The sequence below is a fragment of the Cucurbita pepo genome, chromosome 1 (assembly GCF_057944985.1).
Source record: "Cucurbita pepo subsp. pepo isolate OVF chromosome 1, ASM5794498v1, whole genome shotgun sequence".
Taxonomy (NCBI): domain Eukaryota; kingdom Viridiplantae; phylum Streptophyta; class Magnoliopsida; order Cucurbitales; family Cucurbitaceae; genus Cucurbita; species Cucurbita pepo.
Window position 1 is genome coordinate 6146847 of NC_141798.1, and position 19136 is coordinate 6165982.

The 19136-nt window shown below is 36.4% G+C and overlaps 5 protein-coding genes across 12 annotated transcripts; 3 read left to right on the forward strand and 2 right to left on the reverse strand.

The window, feature by feature from the left end:
- The first annotated feature begins 879 nt into the window (after positions 1-879).
- LOC111777649 (putative GEM-like protein 8) lies at positions 880-2120 on the forward strand. Its single transcript, XM_087125928.1, has 4 exons — positions 880-1043; positions 1128-1211; positions 1469-1746; positions 1825-2120. Exons 1-4 carry the CDS (start codon positions 908-910, stop codon positions 1993-1995), a joined length of 669 nt encoding a protein of 222 aa, XP_086982054.1. The 5' UTR covers positions 880-907; the 3' UTR covers positions 1996-2120.
- A 1962-nt stretch (positions 2121-4082) lies between these two features.
- LOC111777657 (putative GEM-like protein 8) lies at positions 4083-5427 on the reverse strand. The gene is made up of 4 exons (XM_023657361.2): positions 5222-5427; positions 5053-5136; positions 4518-4795; positions 4083-4439 (listed from the first exon to the last, which is right to left on the reverse strand). The coding sequence occupies exons 1-4, from the start codon at positions 5358-5360 to the stop codon at positions 4269-4271; spliced, it is 672 nt and encodes a 223-aa protein (XP_023513129.2). The 5' UTR covers positions 5361-5427; the 3' UTR covers positions 4083-4268.
- Positions 5428-6808: 1381 nt separating this feature from the next.
- On the reverse strand, positions 6809-10430 carry LOC111780513 (transcription factor SRM1). 6 transcript variants are annotated; one of them, XM_023660977.2, is made up of 3 exons: positions 10155-10430; positions 8856-9284; positions 6809-7633 (listed from the first exon to the last, which is right to left on the reverse strand). In XM_023660977.2, the coding sequence occupies exons 2-3, from the start codon at positions 9227-9229 to the stop codon at positions 7144-7146; spliced, it is 864 nt and encodes a 287-aa protein (XP_023516745.1). In that variant the 5' UTR covers positions 9230-9284; positions 10155-10430; the 3' UTR covers positions 6809-7143. The 6 variants fall into 6 exon arrangements, with proteins under 6 accessions (XP_023516745.1, XP_023516726.1, XP_023516737.1 ...); XM_023660958.2 differs by having other exon boundaries at positions 8856-9325; positions 10155-10429; XM_023660969.2 differs by lacking the exon at positions 10155-10430 and adding an exon at positions 9952-10106.
- A 706-nt stretch (positions 10431-11136) lies between these two features.
- On the forward strand, positions 11137-13974 carry LOC111788785 (uncharacterized). 3 transcript variants are annotated; one of them, XM_023669299.2, is made up of 7 exons: positions 11142-11733; positions 12011-12113; positions 12191-12256; positions 12486-12656; positions 12871-12967; positions 13545-13679; positions 13776-13974. In XM_023669299.2, exons 1-6 carry the CDS (start codon positions 11208-11210, stop codon positions 13668-13670), a joined length of 1089 nt encoding a protein of 362 aa, XP_023525067.2. In that variant the 5' UTR covers positions 11142-11207; the 3' UTR covers positions 13671-13679; positions 13776-13974. The 3 variants fall into 3 exon arrangements, with proteins under 3 accessions (XP_023525077.2, XP_023525085.2, XP_023525067.2); XM_023669309.2 differs by lacking the exon at positions 13776-13974 and having other exon boundaries at positions 11137-11733; positions 13475-13612; XM_023669317.2 differs by lacking the exon at positions 13776-13974 and having other exon boundaries at positions 11138-11733; positions 13509-13646.
- Positions 13975-15971: 1997 nt separating this feature from the next.
- Positions 15972-18030, forward strand: LOC111806578 (protein ASPARTIC PROTEASE IN GUARD CELL 2). The gene is made up of 3 exons (XM_023691953.2): positions 15972-16492; positions 16609-16928; positions 17095-18030. Exons 1-3 carry the CDS (start codon positions 16081-16083, stop codon positions 17818-17820), a joined length of 1458 nt encoding a protein of 485 aa, XP_023547721.1. The 5' UTR covers positions 15972-16080; the 3' UTR covers positions 17821-18030.
- The last annotated feature ends 1106 nt before the right edge of the window (positions 18031-19136 follow it).

Genomic DNA, 19136 nt, shown 5'->3' on the forward strand with positions numbered 1-19136 from the left:
TGTCTTGTAACAGACCAAGCTCACCAAGCTCACCGTCAGTCAATATTGTTTTTTTTTCAGACATTCCCTTTCAAGCTCCTGTTTTTAAAACGCTTCACTTGATTTCTTGTTTTGAAATTTATGTTTTTTTAATTATAATTTATAAAGAGGGAGATGTCGGCGATAGTGAATGATGAGTCATTCATCAATTGCAAAAGGAAAAAAGACAGCCCCACAAAGAAGATAAGCAAAAAACCATGTTTTTGTTTGGTTGAATTTGGTCATCAAGAAAGAAAGTAACGTTCAAATTCAAGAATCGCCATCCATGAAATACATGCATCTTCTTTCTTTTCCACCCATTTATCCATCCATTTCCAAAAATAACTCAATTACATTGTTATCCATAACCTAATCAAATTATAATGGTTCAAGGCCACCGCTGTCCACAGATATTATCTTTATTAGACTTTCCCTTTCAAACTTTCTCTCAACATTTTAAAAATTGTCTATTACGAAGATGTTTCCACACCCTTACAAGGAATGATTAGTTGGAATGATTCGTTTCTCTCCCTAATCGACGTGAGATCTCACAATCCACCCCTTGTGACCACTGCTAGCAGATATTATTTTCTTTGGGTCAATCCAACCCTTATGACTACTACAGATATTGTTCTATTTGGATTTTTCCTTTTTGGGCTTACCCCTCGAGTAAAATAGGTAAAAGATGGATTCGTTGTTATTCCATGTTCGTTGATGATGAGGGAGACATGACTCAGCTCACAAATCAAAAGCAAAAGCAAAAGCAAAAGCTTTAATTGGAACTCGCCATCTCTCCATGCACCAAACTTGTTCCCTTTAAATATACATTTACTCCATTCTCTCACACCCTACCACCTTCTAAAACCTCTCATTTTTTTCGATCCAAAAAATGAAATCTGCAATTCAACAACAAGTTCTTGGAATGCAGCTGTCATTGGCTCTTGCACGAGCCAGATTCCTGGCTCATCCCTCCAAGCATCTCCATATGTCTTCTTTAGATGATGGGTCTCAATCAATTAAGAAATGTAAGCTTAAGAAGAACAAAAAAAGTGTTCTTTTTTGGTTGAATCTATGAATGATTTGCTGATTTGGGTTTTGAATTGTTTCAGATAATGGGAAAGATTGGATCTTGAATCGAGTCCACAAAAATGGGAGAAAACCCGACAATATCATCCGTGCACTCCGAGAACATGGTAAGTCATCTACAAAGATCCGAGAGCCTTTTCCAACCGTACTCCAAAATTTGAATTAGGATTTGAAATTCGAACGTGACATTCACTTTGATCTAAGCTAATACGTCGTAGGAATAGTTTTCTCACTTAGAAGCAGCTTAATTGAAGCAGGTGGCATGATCTGACACGATTAGAGTTTCAAATACTTAATTCAAATCGTGGGGTTGGAACGTTAAATATATGATTCAATTTCTTATAATTTGGGGTCGGATTTGCAGTGAAATTAGGGGCGAAGATCACAGAAACAGTAAAGGGAAAGTTGAGCTTAGGAGCAAGAATTGTAAGAGTTGGAGGAGTGAGGAAGATCTACAAGAAGCTATTCACAGTGAGTGAAGGAGAGAAGCTTTTGAAGGCATCACAATGCTATTTGTCAACAACAGCTGGGCCTATGGCTGGCCTTCTCTTCATTTCCACTCATAATATTGCCTTTTGCAGTGACAAATCCATCAAATTCTCTTCCCCAAATGGCGAAGAACATGTTAGAATTCACTATAAGGTAATTAAGCTCTCCTTAAGAATGCCTGTTTTTTTATTAATTTGTGATTTGTAAGCTTAAGATGAACAAATTTTGCAGGTTGTGATACCAAATGAGAAGGTGATGAGAGTAAATGAGAGTGAGAATGTGAAGAAAGCATCACAAAAGTACATACAAATAGTGACAGTGGACAAGTTCGAGTTTTGGTTTATGGGGTTTCTGAATTATCAATCAACTTTCAACTCTCTTCAAGAACTACAAAAAAGATGACTTTGAGCTGTCTGCTTTTCTCATGGTTGGATGATGGAAATGTGTCTATGAATATGCAATTTGAAGCATGAAATAGTGATTGTTTTGTATAGATTATTGATTCTATCTCATGACAAAATTAAGCTCAGGATTCTCCAAAAGATCAATTGTTCATCTCTCATTTGGATATGGTCTGAGTTCATTCATGTACTCCTCATTTACGCGAGTGTTACAAAGTACGTATTACCATTCTTAAAGGTACTCAGAGTGGTTCAATATCTCCATTTGTTACATCCAAGTAGAGGAGACGTATCTAAATGAACTACACCTCTTAAGTTTAGGAACTCTGAGTCCATGAAAGCATAGGATTAAGCTAAGAATTTCAAAAAATCGATAACTTTTGGTTACCAACCATAAAAACTTTATAACTAAGGGTTAGAGGTAGCAAAGATGTTAGATGCAACTATTCACACATGGGTTATCGTATGTATGCTTGACTTCGGTTGTCGGTGCTATAGGTAGGAGTATATTATGGTATAACGATGAATAATTCAGAATCAGAATTGGTCGGGTCTAGGGATTCTTCTTTCACTCATTTAAACTATTTGAAGAATCTTTACCGTTGAAATGAGATGGTGTTCAAACTCCTGAAATGTCGTCTAGACAGGGGGCCTTCCCTTTCTGATTGAATTGACTCTAATGGATCTTGTAAGATTCTTGATAAATTCTTCGATTTCTCCGGAATCGGACTTAAGATATGTTACTCTTTTAAAAAAATGATTGTTGATTATAGATTGAAACACATGAGGATCCAAGAAGTTGGGAATTGGGTGGGTGTTGTTGTTGTGTATGGTGGTGAAGCCATTGAAGACAAAAGCATGTGATTTGGTGGTTTATTTGACTCATACATTGCTTTTCTTTCCCCATTACCTATAAAAAGCTTAAGAAAATCTTTGCTGACTTATAAAATTAAGTTTCCAGCTCTGAAAGTGTTGCATGTGATGCCACCACCTCATACACTTTCATTTCCTTATCATGAAAGCAAAAAGGAAGGAATCCATCATCATTGCTCACTTATATATATAACATCCTAATTTCCATTCCACAAACTAATTCAATCTCGTTTTCTAGCTTTAAATCTCGTTCTCGTTCTTCAACTTTTTGAGATCGGGATCCTTTATGATTTCAAAATATCTATTTTAATCGTTGAGCTTTGTAACAACCCAAGTTCATTACTAGCAGATATTGACTTGTTACGTATCGTCGTCAGCCTCATTGTTTTATAATTGAAAGATATTATTTCCATTGGTTCGAAGTTTGTTGGGGAAAACAAAAACAAAGTCACGAGAGCTTATACTTAAAGTGGTCAATATCATATTAGTGTGGAGGGTCTGTCACGGCCCAAAATTTGAATCTCGAAATCAAGGGCTAGACCAACAGACTATGCAATGAAATCATGTAAAAGCAAAGGGACAAGACGAAATCACAAGAAAAAACTTTAGCAATTATGTAGAAAGTTTGAAATTCAAAACAAGGTGTTCAAGTAGCATATGAGTTCTATGAAAAGTATGTAAATCGTTTACAAAATAATGCATGATAGATCTAAACAAAAATATGCATAGACCCCTAGACGCCCCGGGACACTCCTCTGTGACATTAAGATTCAGCACGCATTCCCGCCTCGAACCATGGGAACACTCACCTGAAGAAAAAAAAAAAAGAGTAGAAAGGAATGAGTGTCAGCGAGAACGTTGGGCCCCGAAGGGGGGTGGATTGTGATGTCCCACATTGGTTGGGGGGGAGAACAAACTATCATTTATAAGAGTGTGGAAACCTTCCCCTAGCAAACGTGTTTTAAAGCCTTGAGGGAAAGTCCGACAGAGAAAGCTCAAAGAGGACAATATCTGATAGCGGTGGATCTGGGCCGTTACAGGGTTGTTGTTTCTATCAATAGTATTAGAGTCCTCAAATGTCCGAACAATAAGTTGTGAGCATGTTTAGGCGAAGGTTCTAGAGCACGAGTAATGTGGACAATATCATATCAATGTTCAGGGTCGTTGTGCCTATCATTTTTTAATGCTCATCTTTTAGAGATGTGGGAACATATATGATCATGACATCAACTCGTAAGTGATTCGATGGGTGAAAATTGATACAAAATTTCAAATTTAGGATAAAAATGGAGTAATTTACTCCAATAATCTGTACAAAACAATCACTATTTCATGCTTCAAATTGCATATTCATAGACACATTTCCATCATCCAACCATGAGAAAAGCAGACAGCTCAAAGTCATCTTTTTTGTAGTTCTTGAAGAGAGTTGAAAGTTGATTGATAATTCAGAAACCCCATAAACCAAAACTCGAACTTGTCCACTGTCACTATTTGTATGTACTTTTGTGATGCTTTCTTCACATTCTCACTCTCATTTACTCTCATCACCTTCTCATTTGGTATCACAACCTGCAAAATTTGTTCATCTTAAGCTTACAAATCACAAATTAATAAAAAAACAGGCATTCTTAAGGAGAGCTTAATTACCTTATAGTGAATTCTAACATGTTCTTCGCCATTTGGGGAAGAGAATTTGATGGATTTGTCACTGCAAAAGGCAATATTATGAGTGGAAATGAAGAGAAGGCCAGCCATAGGCCCAGCTGTTGTTGACAAATAGCATTGTGATGCCTTCAAAAGCTTCTCTCCTTCACTCACTGTGAATAGCTTCTTGTAGATCTTCCTCACTCCTCCAACTCTTACAATTCTTGCTCCTAAGCTCAACTTTCCCTTTACTGTTTCTGTGATCTTCGCCCCTAATTTCACTGCAAATCCGACCCCAAATTATAAGAAATTGAATCATATATTTAACGTTCCAACCCCACGATTTGAATTAAGTATTTGAAACTCTAATCGTGTCAGATCATGCCACCTGCTTCAATTAAGCTGCTTCTAAGTGAGAAAACTATTCCTACGACGTATTAGCTTAGATCAAAGTGAATGTCACGTTCGAATTTCAAATCCTAATTCAAATTTTGGAGTACGGTTGGAAAAGGCTCTCGGATCTTTGTAGATGACTTACCATGTTCTCGGAGTGCACGGATGATATTGTCGGGTTTTCTCCCATTTTTGTGGACTCGATTCAAGATCCAATCTTTCCCATTATCTGAAACAATTCAAAACCCAAATCAGCAAATCATTCATAGATTCAACCAAAAAAGAACACTTTTTTTTGTTCTTCTTAAGCTTACATTTCTTAATTGATTGAGACCCATCATCTAAAGAAGATATATGGAGATGCTTGGAGGGATGAGCCAGGAATCTGGCTCGTGCAAGACCCAAAGACTTCATCTGAGCTCCAAAAACATGTTCTTGAATTGTAATTTTCATTTTTTTGGATCAAAGAAACAGAAAGTAATGGTTTTTTTCGAAAGATTTAGAGATTGTTGAATGCAGGCTATGAATCTGGTGGGATGATCATTGAATTGAGTTCATGTATTTAAAGGGATGAAATTAAAGCTTTTGGTTTGTGAGCTGAGTCATGTCTGCCTCATCATCAACTTCTATGGAGGGACCCTTCTTCTCTTTCCCTCTTCAACAAAGCATACCAAATCCAACTAATCATCAACTGTTTGTGACCACTTGAATAATTAAAATCCATTCAAAGGCTTAAGCTCTAAGAATGGGTTTGTTTCAAAAAAACCCTTTTCATGACATAACGTTTAAGGGTATACGTGTTCATGTCGGAGATATCAACATCGTCTCACATGGGCTTTAAACGTGATAGCGACAAATGGTATATAAATAAAAGACAATGTTCGTTAGTATGAGATTCTTTGAAACAAGATGATGCGAGAAATCAATTCTTCTAAACAATGGTATATAAAGAAAAGATTTTGTATACGATCAATCATCCATGTTTATAGTTGAAATCAATACTAAATCATAACACTGTACGTGTAACATCTCAAACCCTAACAAATATTGTCAACTTTTGTCTGTTACGTATTGTCGTTAGCTTCATGATTTTAAAACGCGTCTACCAGGGAAGGGTTTTTATACCCTAATAAGGAATGATTCCGTCTCTAACCCACGTCCCATCTTATGAAAATATATATATTTTTTTTTTCGAAAAAGAAAAAGAAAAGAAAAGGGTGATAAAAGCAAGAAGGCATGACGTGGATAAAGTAGGGCTGAGGTGGAGGTCCATGCAATGCAATTCATGCATTTTTCTTTGCCGACCATAATTCATCATATAATACGTTATCCCAAGTCTCGCCTTTTTCTCTCCTACATATAAAGTCACTGATTTTGTATGCCTTTCTCTGAGGTGGTTTGTTTGCTTTCTCATGACAACCCACATTTTTCTAAGTAAAGATAAGCCAAAAGAGGAACGAACGAGTCAAATGATCGATCATATCGCATGCTCTTAAAATCTGCATCATTATTCAAAATGGTTTAAGATGTGACACCCGAGTAAATCAGACCCTAAACCCTTAAAGAAATTATAAAAAAAAAAAACAGAGTAATTAGAGATGTCTATTTAATTTGTAGAGATATGCTCAAAATAAAATAGAAAATCATCTAAATGGAAATGAAGAAGAGAGTTGTGAGAAGTTAAATGGGATCGAAAACGGAGATCCCGTAGACATCTCTAAGAGCGATGGGAATGTGGAGATGACTCGAGAAGCTTCGTTAGGATTTTTTTTTTAAAAAAAAAAAAAAAAAGAGAGAGAGAAAATTCTGTTTCTTAATGGGGTATTGATATGATGGGTTGCTTTTTACATACAAAAGAAAAGGCAAATTATCCAATTTCAAATCAAACCATCTTTCAAAAATGATATCAATATGTTTGGTTTCAAATTGCCAAGCCACCCCTATTACTTGTACATTGTATCCTCCAAAAATCCTATAAAGAAAACGGGTCGTGTCGGTTTGCTGCAAAAATCAACCCGACCCAACACAAGCTCGACTTTGGATCCAAGTCGATTCGATTTGGTTCTCAACACTCCTATGAAACAACCTTAATCCAATGGCTTGGAAAAGAACATTGAATCCCAAACATGATTCATTCATGAAACAAGTACTAACAAGTAAATGTCCTGTGAGACCAAACAAGAACATAAGACCACTCTTCAGATAAGCTATGCCACAACAGAACAGCACATTACCTTTAATATGTTATGGAGCTCATATTCACTGGTGGTCTAGGAACCAGTGAGTTCACTACACGGGATCTGACTGCATATGTCGTATGTGCTGCTGGAGGAGTACTAACCGGAGTGGCAACTGCCGGACCAAAGGGACCTCCTACGGGCTGCTCGACGGCTAGAGCGCTGTATATCCCGACATCGAATGATCCAGTAGGTGGTTGAGATGGCTGTTTGGAGGAGTTGCTGGTAGAGCCTCCTCCTCCTCCTCCTCCTCCAGAACTATTTGCTTCACCAGTAATTGGTCCTTGATGTGCAGATACATCTCCATTATCGACACGGGTGATATCATGGATGCTCGACCGCCTTCTGTCTTTGTTCATCGAGTTCAGACGAATGAAGTACTTTTGTGCATGGCTTGCCACTTGAGTCGGTGTTCTCGTCACCACAAAGTTCCGGGAAATACTTCGCCAATCTCCTTTTCCATATTTATCCAAACCCAGAAGAAATAGTCTGCTTGGTAACAAATGCTCAAAGTAAAGCCTTGGTATCATCCCAAAATGATTAATGAATTTATGGCAAGATCTTCTTAGTAAAAACAATTATACAAACGCACAACCGTGCAAATATACCAGTGTTCCATCTTAGAACCATAGTTAAGAATCAGTATGATATTGTCTACTTTGAGCATAAGCTCTCGTGGCTTTATTTTGGTTTCCCCAAAATGTTTCGTATCAATCGATATAATATTCCTTACTTATAAACCTATAATCTTCCCCTTAATTAGTTATTGTATGACTCTCTCCCAACAATTCTCAACAATTGTAGTTAACCTCGTCTAATAAAATTTGTTTCATCTGGGTAACCAAAGGGTAGATGATCAAAGACTGAGAAGGTATGTTTGAACCACTTGTGATGTGCCTAAACAGAAAAGAAAAAGGAATATCCTCACTGCAGCTAATATGCTGACCACTTATAGTATCCTGTAATAGTACAAGCCCACCTCTAGTAAATATTGTTTACTTTGAGCTTTCCCTTCTAAGCTTCCCCTCAAGATTTTTAAAACGTGTCTGCTATGGAGAAGTTTCTACATATAAAAAATGTTTCGTTCCCTTCTCCAACCGACGTAGGATCTCACAATATTGTGAGATCAATATCTGCTAGCGGTGGGCTTGGGTTGTCACAGTTGGTATCAAAGCCAGACACCAGATGGTGTGCGAGCAAGGACACTGGTCTCAAAGGGGGGGTGGACACTGAGCAGTGTGTCAGCGAGGACGTTAGGTCATGAAGGAGGTGGACCAGGCGATGTGGCAGTGAGGATGTTGGACCTTGAAGGGGGGTGGACACCAGGTGGGGTGTGCCAGTGAGAACGCTAGACCCTAAAGGGGTTGGATTGTGAGATCCCATATCAGTTGGAGGAGGAAACGAAACATTTTTCATAAGGGTGTGGAAACCTCTTCCTATAATATGTATTTTAAAAATCTTGAGGGAAATCCCGAAAGGAAAAGTCCAAAAAAGACAATATCTGTTAGCAGTGAATTTGGGTCCTTACAATCTCATTCTTAGAACTTCAAACCATAGAACAGAAGGGAAGAGAGTTGAGAAAAGAGATGGAAACTTCTCTCTGCCCCATTTCCATTGCAGTTTGGATGAGGTTACCATCAACACATACAAGATATGAAGATATGATGAGGAATGAGAGAGCTGAATTAAAAGCACATCATCAAAAGCTTACCTGTGCTCATCTTCTGTCCATGCAGTCCCCTTTCTACGCTCTTGGTCAGATCTTGGAGCTTTATTTCCAGAACAAGGTTCACTATTATCAACCCCATGGTGGTCTCCCTTCTTTTTAGTATCATCACTTGGAGACCCATCAGAACAAAAGCTATAGCACGGCAGAGGAACCAATCCAGATTCAATTTGGTTAACATCATCAACCAACACCTTGTAATGATCTTTTATCTCTTCTACTGTTCTTCCAGCTATGTCCGCCGCAATCTTCTCCCAACGATCAGCAGCATCCTCTGGATAAGTGGCTAGAGCATTCTCAAACGCCTTGTCCTGATCTCGGCTCCAAATCGAGCTCTTACTCTTTTCGTCCACCGTCATCTAGCCTTGTGCTTATTCTCCAAGAACAAACAAATCTATGAAGCTCTGCTATGATCTAAAATCCATGTCAAGAATGCTTTAGGAAATGGGGAAAATCTGAAAATCCATTGGAGAGTAAGAGAACACATCAATTTTCAAAAGAAAGCAAAAGATATAATGGGAAAGAATTTCAATCCTTTGATGATGAAATCTGTGAAGAACAACAACAAATATCAAACAAAGATGAATCAAGAAATCATCGTATCATTTGACAAGAACACATTATAAATTGATATCTACTTTTATGAACCTAAAAAAACAACAGCCGCCAAAAGCCAACTACCTCCTTAGGCTCTATGTTCTTCAGCTGCTCAAATAGTAAAACCATTTCACAAGCAGCTTACAGTTCATTGTGAGATAAGATTTGGAATCAATGAAAAGAGAAAAAGATGCAAAGTTGAGATGAAAAGCTTCAATCCCTTCAGAGCATAGATTCTAGGCACTAAAAAGCAAAGGAAAATGAAACCCATGTGCTTTTACTACTCTTTCATTCAAGAACAGCCAGAAATGATAAAGAACAGCGCCTGGTTCTTCAACCCCTTGATTGATGAAAAACCCAGAAACTCATAATCCATAGCCACAAACAAGATCAAAATGGCCAAATCTAGTAGCACAAAGAGCCCTAAATGAGTAAGAATCAAAACATCCACTGTTCTTACTTCCTCTCAGCCTTAGAAACATACCCAGAGAAAGTTGAAACAAAAAAGGGAGGGATTCAAACAATGGGGCCCTGATTCAGTAGATTTTTACAAGGTAGGTTTAGAAATTACAAGCAACGATGATGGGTTTTACTACGAAAAGGGGACTCTGATGGGTATTAGGTCCCATGCCCAACAACTACTTACTGTAAATAAGACAGCTGATAGAGACAGAACTTCGGACAAACCTTTTGTAGTGTTCAAAAAGACAGAATCTGCGAGTCTTTATGAACACGAGAACAAGAAATCCATGGAGGAAGCAGCAGCGAGCAATGGGCGATTGAAATTTGATGATTTCTTTTGAAGTTGTTTGATCGTATGCCAAATAAATGGAACGGTGAAGGAAGCGGGTAGATGGGCAACTGTAAATTAGTTGCATAGCAGAAAACGAGAGGGGGCCGAACCCAAATTCTACCCATTGGCGTTCGTGATTTGAGTGTTTCCAAAGCAATTGATCTTGCCAATTTCACCAACACAAAATTACAAAAACAGGGTATTGTTTCAATTAAAAGAATTTCTGGTAGAAAATCAACATAATTGGGTTTTGATTTTCAATTTGTTTATGATTAATTGGGCTTTGCAGTTGATCACGAAGATTTTAATTTTTTTTTTATTTAGGTTAAATTATTAAAAATATATACCTCTAAACAGAAATTTTGGAGCTTTCGAATCAAATTCATAATAGTATTAAAAACAATGAGACGAGTAGATGAAGTAATCATGTCGTAGAAGACGTATGGAAACCTTGAAATCATCATGGTTATGGGGGAGGGGATGGTTTGTCATTTCCCTCGGTTCCCATTTAATTCTTTTTCCTCTGTAAAATTCTTTTGAAATCAAGTGTGTATTCCTCATCTTGTCACAATTGCACTATGACGACAGTAAGACAGCAATTGTACGACATTTGTTCTAACCCAGTAAGTTAAATCGTGAGAAATTCGAACGTCGCAGACAACGTCAGTATATGTTCGAGTCACGTTAGCGAAAGTGTTTTAGAAAACGTGAGAGATGAAAACGATTTGAAAAAATTAATTAAATTAAGTGGGTTTTTTTTTCTTTTTCTTTTATTTGTAACTCAAACTAAAATAAAATAAAATAAAATAAAATAAAATAAAATAAAATAAAACCCATTTGGATGTAAGCACACTGATCTAATGACAATCTGTGCTTTTCAGCTTCATTAATCAAAACACGAAGCTCTGCAATTTCCCAAATAAATAAACAATTAATCGTCCAAAAAAATGGGGAAGCTCTCAATTTTGATCGGCATATCAATATTTTCCCTTCTTCTAATCCTTTTCTTTCACACCCCATCACGACGCATCACCCCTCGCCACCGCCGCCTCCGCCTCCGCTCCAACTTCACCTTCAATCAGCCACTCCACCGTCAGCAACAAGACCACTACGCCCCCTTCGACCCTCTCATCGCCAACATCCAACTCCGCCGTGAGGACGAGGAATGGCAGAACCATTCCCTCGACCCTTCCCAATCCGATGCCGCCGATTCCCACCCAGAGTGGGAGGAGTTCATAAACGATGAGGGCAGGTTTAATGTCACCGAAAGATTGTCCTCTCTTTTCCCCAATATCGATGTGCACCCTACCGATGGGTTTATATCTGTTGAGGAATTGACTCGCTGGAACTGGCAGCAGGCCATGAATGCGGCTCTGCATCGGACTGAAAGGGAATTTGAAACTCACGATGAGGATCGTGATGGGTTTGTTTCCTTCTCCGAGTACGAGCCCCCCAGTTGGGTTATGGCCGCTGGTAGATCATCTCCTTTCTTTATACCTCACTTTTCATTTGGATTATACTGTTCTTTGTGTTCTTTCATTTTGGGGTCCTCTGAATTTGTATTTTAGTATCTTGTCTCTGTTTCTTTGGCCATTCTATACTATCTGATATGATATCTTTGTTTCCCACTGCCATTTGTTCATGAACATTGGAATTTGTGTAGTATTGTACAGAGAAAGTGGAATCCATAACTTCATATAGGCTTAGTTTTCACATATTTTGATGTTTAATGTCCGAATTGTTCATCAAGGTAATAGTTCTTCCGGCTATGATATTGGCTGGTGGAATGAGGAGCATTTCAATGCATCAGATGCTGATGGGAATGGGGCTTTGGATATGTCTGAATTTAATGAGTAAGCTTCAAAAGAGCTCGTCGTTTATCGATTTCTCTTACTCGATATCGATACTTACTGGATCTGCTCGTTTTCAGCTTCTTGCATCCTGCTGACAGCAGGAATCCAAAGCTGCTTCTATGGCTGTGTAGAGATGTTGTAAGGTAGATAGATTGCTTCTTAAGTTTGGCCTTCTGTAGTTTGTATTGGTACTCAACTGTTGCTATAATGATGGTTTAACATCATGAAACCGTTACATGAACCGAAAAAACACGGCAAAGAGAGCCTTGGATTGACAAGATTCGAACACGGTCTCGAAAGGTTAAAGTTCGAATTGATTCAGTCTTACTAGATTATTTTGTCGACTGCTGGCTTTATAATGTTATCAATCAGGGAAAGAGATACCAGCAAAGATGGAAAGCTCAGCTTCAGTGAGTTTTCCCCGGCAATTTTCGACTTAGTAAGAAGAGTCGATGAAGATTACGGTTCGTTGAGTTCGGATGATGATCAAATGGAGGCACGGGCAAAAAAGATGTTCTTAGAGCTTGACAAGGACGAAGATGGGTAAACATTGTTCCTATATATGTCTTTTTATTGTAAATGATTCACGTTGGTTTGAGAGGGGAATGAAGCATTATTTATAAGAATGTGGAAACCTCTCCTTAGTAGACGCGTTTTAAAATCTTGAAGGGTAACCTAGTAGGGAAAGCCCAAAGACGACAATATCTACTAGTGGTAGGCTTGAACTGTTACAATATTGTTCCCGGCTTCTTTGCAGGTATCTTTCAGCAACAGAACTGCTGCCTGTTATTGGAAAGATCCATCCATCAGAAGCTTACTATGCAAGACAACAAGCAGAATACATCATCTCTCAGGTACTTTTAGTTCATAAAACTTGGCTCTGTTGCTTTCATGTTGTTTCAGAAACGTCTTACAGTCCTAAGTCGTTTAACCAATTCACAAAATTATACATAACAAAAGTCGGGATCACCAGTGTGAGATCCCACCTCGGTTGGAGAAAGAAACAAAACATTCTTTATAAGGGTGTGGAAACCTCTCCCTAATAGACACCTTTTAAAAACCTTAAGGAAAAGCTCAAAGAGAACAATATTTGCTAGCGGTGGGTTTGGGCTGTTACAGATGGTATTGGAGCCAGACACCGAGCGGTGTGCTAGCAAAGACGCTGAGTTCCGAAGGGGGTGGATTGTGAGATCCAACATCGTTGAAGAGGGAACAGAGCATTCTTTATAAGGGTGTGGAAACTTCTCCCTAGCAGACTCGTTTTAAAAATCTTGAGGGAAAGCCCGAAAGATAAAGTCCAAATAGAACAATATTTGCTAGCTGTGAGTTTGGATTTTTACAGCCGATGTTAACATTCTTAGGCTCATGAGATGAATGATTTCAATCGTTTTGAAGGCCTGAAAAACAGACTCTTGGCGTTGTGAATTGCAGGCAGATAGTGATAATGATGAACTCCTAACTTTGAACGACATGATCGACAACCCGTTTGTGTTCTATAGCTCGGTTTTTAGTGAATACGAGATGGATTACTATCCGTACCACGATGAATTTCGTTAGCTGGATACTGTAAGAACAGCCAGGAAAGTTACTTGTAATCTTTACATCCTTCATCCTCTTCACATCTTCTTGTTGATTATTCACAACTTCTTTCATGGCTTGCAGGTTGTTTAAAGAAAACAGAATATGCGACAAACGAAAACGACGTCGTGAAAGCTCCACAATTTTCAAGAGATTTTGCTTTAGAAATAATATTAGTGATAGGTGATTCTTTTGGATTCCTCGTCAAATTTTAAAAATAATTAATAAATGTAATAAATTATTAAACAAATATTACTCATAGCTCTAAAATAATTAAATTTAATATTAGCTGTTATTTTAATTAAAATTATAGGAGTATGGTCAATGTTTTTTTTTTGTATACAAGAATATAATTTATTATAATTCTAAAATCGTTTCATCTCTTATACATTTGATGAATTAATGAAATTAGTTAATCATATCTTAATTGATTAATACACAATAATTAAGTAAATATATTGCAATTAAAATCTAAATTGATATATAATCAACACATATAATCCTTGATGAACATGATTGATTGAAAGGATTTTTATAGAGAAAATTGCAATAAATTGGTTAATATTTTTAATAAAAAAAAATGATATCTTTTACATAAAAGTGAAGCTTTTAGAGATAATAATTGTCCAATTATTAGTATTTAATTAAGTAGTATCCACTCGTGCATTTGTTTGTGATATTTCGAATGTTCCACTTAGATTAATATTTTAAAAATATAATTATAATCCGACCAAAATTGTTTGGTCTTGTCGTATTTAATTATCTTATAAATATGCTTTTCCAATATCTTTTATTTTAATCTACATAATCCATACCATTAAATGACATATTTGATTAGTGGACAATGTTTTATTTAAAAAAATAAAAAATAAAACATATAGTTACAAAAATAAAGTGTTAGGTATTAATATCATATTAATTATTTAAAATAATCAACCCCTTTAGCCTTTTTAAATCTATATATATATATATATATATATATATATTAAAAATATGCATGCACTCAATTTGATGTAAAAGGTGGTGTTAGTTAGTAATGCTTTATTTTTAAAAAAATAAATTTAGGCATCTTTTTGTTCATTGTAATAAAGCATTTTTTTTTCTTGTATTAAATTTATCCATTCTCTCTCTCTTACTCTCAATTTTTAATGGTAAGTTTTTTTAATTAAACTTTAATTTTAATTACGTTCCTAAATTACATCCCATTAATTGGTCATTATTTGTTAAAATAATTTAACAAAAATAAACAAAAGATTAAATATTAAAATAGAGTATAAATATTTGGAATAAGGAAGAAAGTTGAAATAGAATAATAAAAATAAATTTTATTTTAAAAAAATTACTAAATTTAACTTAAAAATAAAATAATTGAGAAAGAGAGAGGAGTAAAAAAATTGGCCACCAACTTTTTGGCAAACTACAAATGAACTGGATATGCACTCTTCTGCCTTCACATCACGCGTGACATATATATATATATATATAATTTTTAAACGAGATATTAATTTAATAATATGTTATACTTATATATATATATAAATTAAAATAAAATTCTTTCAATGACTATTTTTATACATTTTTTTTATAAATATACAAACAATTATTGATTTATGATGAGATTAATTAATAAAATAAATTTATTTTTTAACACATGATTAATTAGTGATGTTAGTTGATATTTTGAGTGGACTTCACCTCCATAAAAGAACTAAAATGTGATTTAATAATTTAATCACATACTCGAAATTATTGCCCTTTTTAAATATATATATTTTTTTTTAAAGACAAGGTGTGTGAATTCATTAAATATTTATTAAATAAAATAAAAACAAATTTAAGAAAAAATAAATAAAAAGGCGAAATAAGATAAGGGTAGGTTTTCTATCTATTAATTTAAATGGGAGTTTGAATAATTATTTTTTAGAAGTTAATTAATTTGATTTTTACCTTTGTACCCCTAATTATTATTATTTTGGTATTTCTCGTTATTCACACCGAACATGAGATGCACATAAAAAAATCGTCGGTTAAAACCATACAAATATTGTACGGTGCCTCTTCGTAGGTATCTGGTAACCATGTACGTAAGGGTGTAAGGGTATAATCGTGAAAAGAATAGTCTTTTCTCTGCAACCCACTCCCACTCTCTTGCTTTTTTGTAAAGATAGGACAAATGAAGCAAATAATTGAAGAAACACGGACAAAATTGCCCCTAAGATTGTGAATAAACTCCAAATGATTTAAGAAATAAAAGGGACCCATAATTACATTTTCATTACGCATCATTTCCTTCTTCAAATATTCATCTTTCTCGCCTTTAATACTTCCATCTTCTTCCTCAAATAAACCTAATCCAAATCCAAATCCCCAACTTCAAACCTTCAAAACCATGTTCCTTAAACACCCCTCTTCCCCCCTTCTCCTCCTTCTCCATCTCCTCCTCTTCTTGGCCGCCGCCGCCGCCCTAGCCCGCCCATCTCCGCCGCCCAACTTCCTATACCTTAATGTCAAACCAACCAAATTGGAGCTTAATCACACTCACATTCTTCCTACCCTTAATTTCTCCGACGCCCACCTCCAAGTCACTGCTCAAAAATTCCACAATACTACGCTTAAGCTCAACCTTCTCCACCGAGATAAACTACCCCACGTCCATGCCCATCGCCACGCCTTCAATGAACGTATCAAAAGAGACGCCATAAGAGTCGCCACCCTCATCCGCCGCCTATCTCACGCCGCCGCCGCGGCGGCGCAAGATAACAGTTACAAGGTGGCCAATTTTGCCACGGATGTCGTTTCAGGCAAGGAAATTTTTTTATTTTTTATTTTATATATAATTTTGAGTTTATGTGTGTGTTCCTGAAATGTTTATTTATTTATTTATTTATTTGGTTAAATGATTTGGATTTGGAATTAGGGATGGAAGAAGGGAGTGGAGAGTTTTTTGTTCGGGTCGGAGTTGGGAGCCCGCCGAGGAGTCAGTACATGGTGATTGATTCCGGTAGTGATATTGTGTGGGTCCAATGTCAACCTTGTACCCAATGCTACCAACAGTCCGACCCGGTTTTCAACCCGGCTGATTCCTCCTCCTTCGCCGGTGTCTCTTGTGGCTCCGCCGTCTGTGACCGCCTTGATAACACTGACTGCCACGCTGGACGGTGTCGATATGAGGTGTCCTATGGGGACGGGTCTTACACTAAAGGCACTCTCGCCCTCGAAACTATTACCATGGGCCAGGTCAGCACTATACCTCAAAATATTAAGTCAAATTTTATAAACTTTAATTTAATTTTTATATTTAATAAATATAAAATTTGTTCATAGTTAAAAAAAGGTTTCAATTTTTCGTGAAAAAATTTATTACACTTTTTATATTTAATAATTAATTAAAATTTTCAACCAGGTCATGATTCGTGACGTGGCGATTGGATGCGGTCACACGAATCAAGGCATGTTTATAGGGGCCGCTGGGTTACTCGGTCTCGGAGGAGGCTCAATGTCATTCATCGGGCAGCTCGGCGGTCAAACCGGTGGTGCATTCAGCTACTGTTTAGTGAGCCGAGATACGGGCTCGACCGGGACATTGGAATTCGGTCGTGGAGCAATGCCGGTAGGCGCCACGTGGATTTCCCTGATTAGAAACCCACGCGCCCCGAGCTTCTACTACATCGGACTCGCCGGCGTCGGCGTCGGTGGCGTTCGAGTTCCGATACCGGAAGAAACTTTTCAGCTCTCCGAGTACGGTACTAACGGCGTCGTAATGGACACTGGCACTGCTGTGACGCGTCTACCAACGGCAGCCTACGAGGCATTCCGCGATGCGTTCACAGCCCAAACCAACAACCTCCCACGCGCTGGTGGTGTGTCGATCTTCGACACGTGTTTCGATCTCAATGGGTTCGAGTCCATACGGGTGCCAACGGTGTCGTTTTACTTCTCCGACGGGCCGGTTCTGACGTTACCAGCAAAAAACTTTTTGATTCCGGTCAACGGCGCCGGAACTTTTTGCCTCGCTTTTGCTCCGTCGCCGTCGGGACTTTCCATAATCGGAAACATCCAGCAGGAAGGTATTCAAATTTCAATCGATGGGGCCAATGGTTTCGTGGGATTTGGCCCAAATGTTTGCTAAATAAGCAAATTCTATATTAAGATTTGGAATACAGTCTTTAAATCACATTATTATTTTGTTTCAAAGCTAATAGATAAATCACATGTAAATAAAATAATGTTTATTTGGCATTATTATAGTTTCTATATGGTAAAAAAATATATATAGTTTCTATTAATGTAGCATTTTGCTTTTTGTAATGTAATATAAAAATATTATTTTTTCTTGTCATATATTACTCGTCGCGTTGAAAACAATTCATATATTTATCTGTCTGTCCATCTCGATTTTTATATTGTCATATTAAAAAAAATATATAAAAAAGTAATAATTTTCAATGTCTATAATTTATCAAAAAAAATTTAGTAGCCGACCACAACATAAATTCCAATTCAATGAAGACGATGTCTCACTACTACCCGGTGTGAGACATCACATTATTCGAGGAATTCTAGATGTTAGATAAAGGGTCGTCCACTCAAGTGTTCTGATTTTATTAATAATAATAATAATAAAGATCTTTGAAAAAATGGCTAAAAAAGATTGAATAACCAATTACAACCTTGGCATTTCCAAAAAAAAAAAAAACGTTGGTTTCTATGATTTAAAAAAAACAGAAAATTAATGGAGAAATTTCGTAAAAAAAAAAACCAATAACAAGTACATTTTAATTTAATTGAACCACTAGTTTGTTTTTTATTTTTCAATAAATTAGAATATTGATATCGATATTGAAACTGAGATTTTATGAATATATATCAATAAAATAGCGATATGTCGACTGATAATATTATTTTTAGTAGATCATATTTTATAAGTATTTAGAAAATGAACCCAACATACTATAAATTTGACATTAAAGTTTAGGACATAATGACAAATATATTTAATCTTATGATGCCTATGTTTGATAGTGTCACAAGTGCTACAGTGGGCGTTTGAATGATGGGATTGAAAAGCAGAATTGTAAGATGGACATGTGAAGGCATCACGAGGTGAAGAACTCTTTTGGTTCACTATTTCTTTGTGGCCCCGTGTAAATTGCACCATGTTCTTAACGACAAGAAAAATATTACTGTCTAATAATACGATATGTTTTTTTTTTTTTAATTTATGAATGAAAATGAAGATATCGTTCAAATTTTAAAATGATTAAAATTAGTGCTAACAATAATCTTAATTATTATAATCAATTTTGGTTATTTAAAAGTCATGTTTAGAATGGTAAAATCAAACATAAAATTGATCTTAAATAATTAGATGCTTATTTTGAACCCCAGCATCCTCTTTTAAACCCTAAATCCTCGCTGGCACTCATTCTGTTTTTCAATCGATGT

Excerpts from the sequence above, each read along its gene's own strand:
- LOC111777649 (XM_087125928.1), top strand. The coding sequence starts at position 908 with ATGAAATCTGCAATTCAACAACAAGTTCTTGGAATGCAGCTGTCATTG. Across the intron at positions 1,212-1,468 it reads CCGTGCACTCCGAGAACATG|TGAAATTAGGGGCGAAGATC; the intron begins GTAAGTCATCTA and ends TCGGATTTGCAG. Across the intron at positions 1,747-1,824 it reads ATGTTAGAATTCACTATAAG|GTTGTGATACCAAATGAGAA; the intron begins GTAATTAAGCTC and ends CAAATTTTGCAG.
- LOC111777657 (XM_023657361.2), bottom strand. The coding sequence starts at position 5,360 with ATGAAAATTACAATTCAAGAACATGTTTTTGGAGCTCAGATGAAGTCT. Across the intron at positions 5,137-5,221 it reads GTCTCAATCAATTAAGAAAT|ATAATGGGAAAGATTGGATC; the intron begins GTAAGCTTAAGA and ends GAATTGTTTCAG. Across the intron at positions 4,796-5,052 it reads CCGTGCACTCCGAGAACATG|TGAAATTAGGGGCGAAGATC; the intron begins GTAAGTCATCTA and ends TCGGATTTGCAG.
- LOC111780513 (XM_023660977.2), bottom strand. The coding sequence starts at position 9,229 with ATGACGGTGGACGAAAAGAGTAAGAGCTCGATTTGGAGCCGAGATCAG. Across the intron at positions 7,634-8,855 it reads TGGACAGAAGATGAGCACAG|ACTATTTCTTCTGGGTTTGG; the intron begins GTAAGCTTTTGA and ends GTTACCAAGCAG.
- LOC111788785 (XM_023669299.2), top strand. The coding sequence starts at position 11,208 with ATGGGGAAGCTCTCAATTTTGATCGGCATATCAATATTTTCCCTTCTT. Across the intron at positions 11,734-12,010 it reads CAGTTGGGTTATGGCCGCTG|GTAATAGTTCTTCCGGCTAT; the intron begins GTAGATCATCTC and ends TTGTTCATCAAG. Across the intron at positions 12,257-12,485 it reads CTGTGTAGAGATGTTGTAAG|GGAAAGAGATACCAGCAAAG; the intron begins GTAGATAGATTG and ends GTTATCAATCAG.
- LOC111806578 (XM_023691953.2), top strand. The coding sequence starts at position 16,081 with ATGTTCCTTAAACACCCCTCTTCCCCCCTTCTCCTCCTTCTCCATCTC. Across the intron at positions 16,493-16,608 it reads TGCCACGGATGTCGTTTCAG|GGATGGAAGAAGGGAGTGGA; the intron begins GCAAGGAAATTT and ends ATTTGGAATTAG. Across the intron at positions 16,929-17,094 it reads AAACTATTACCATGGGCCAG|GTCATGATTCGTGACGTGGC; the intron begins GTCAGCACTATA and ends ATTTTCAACCAG.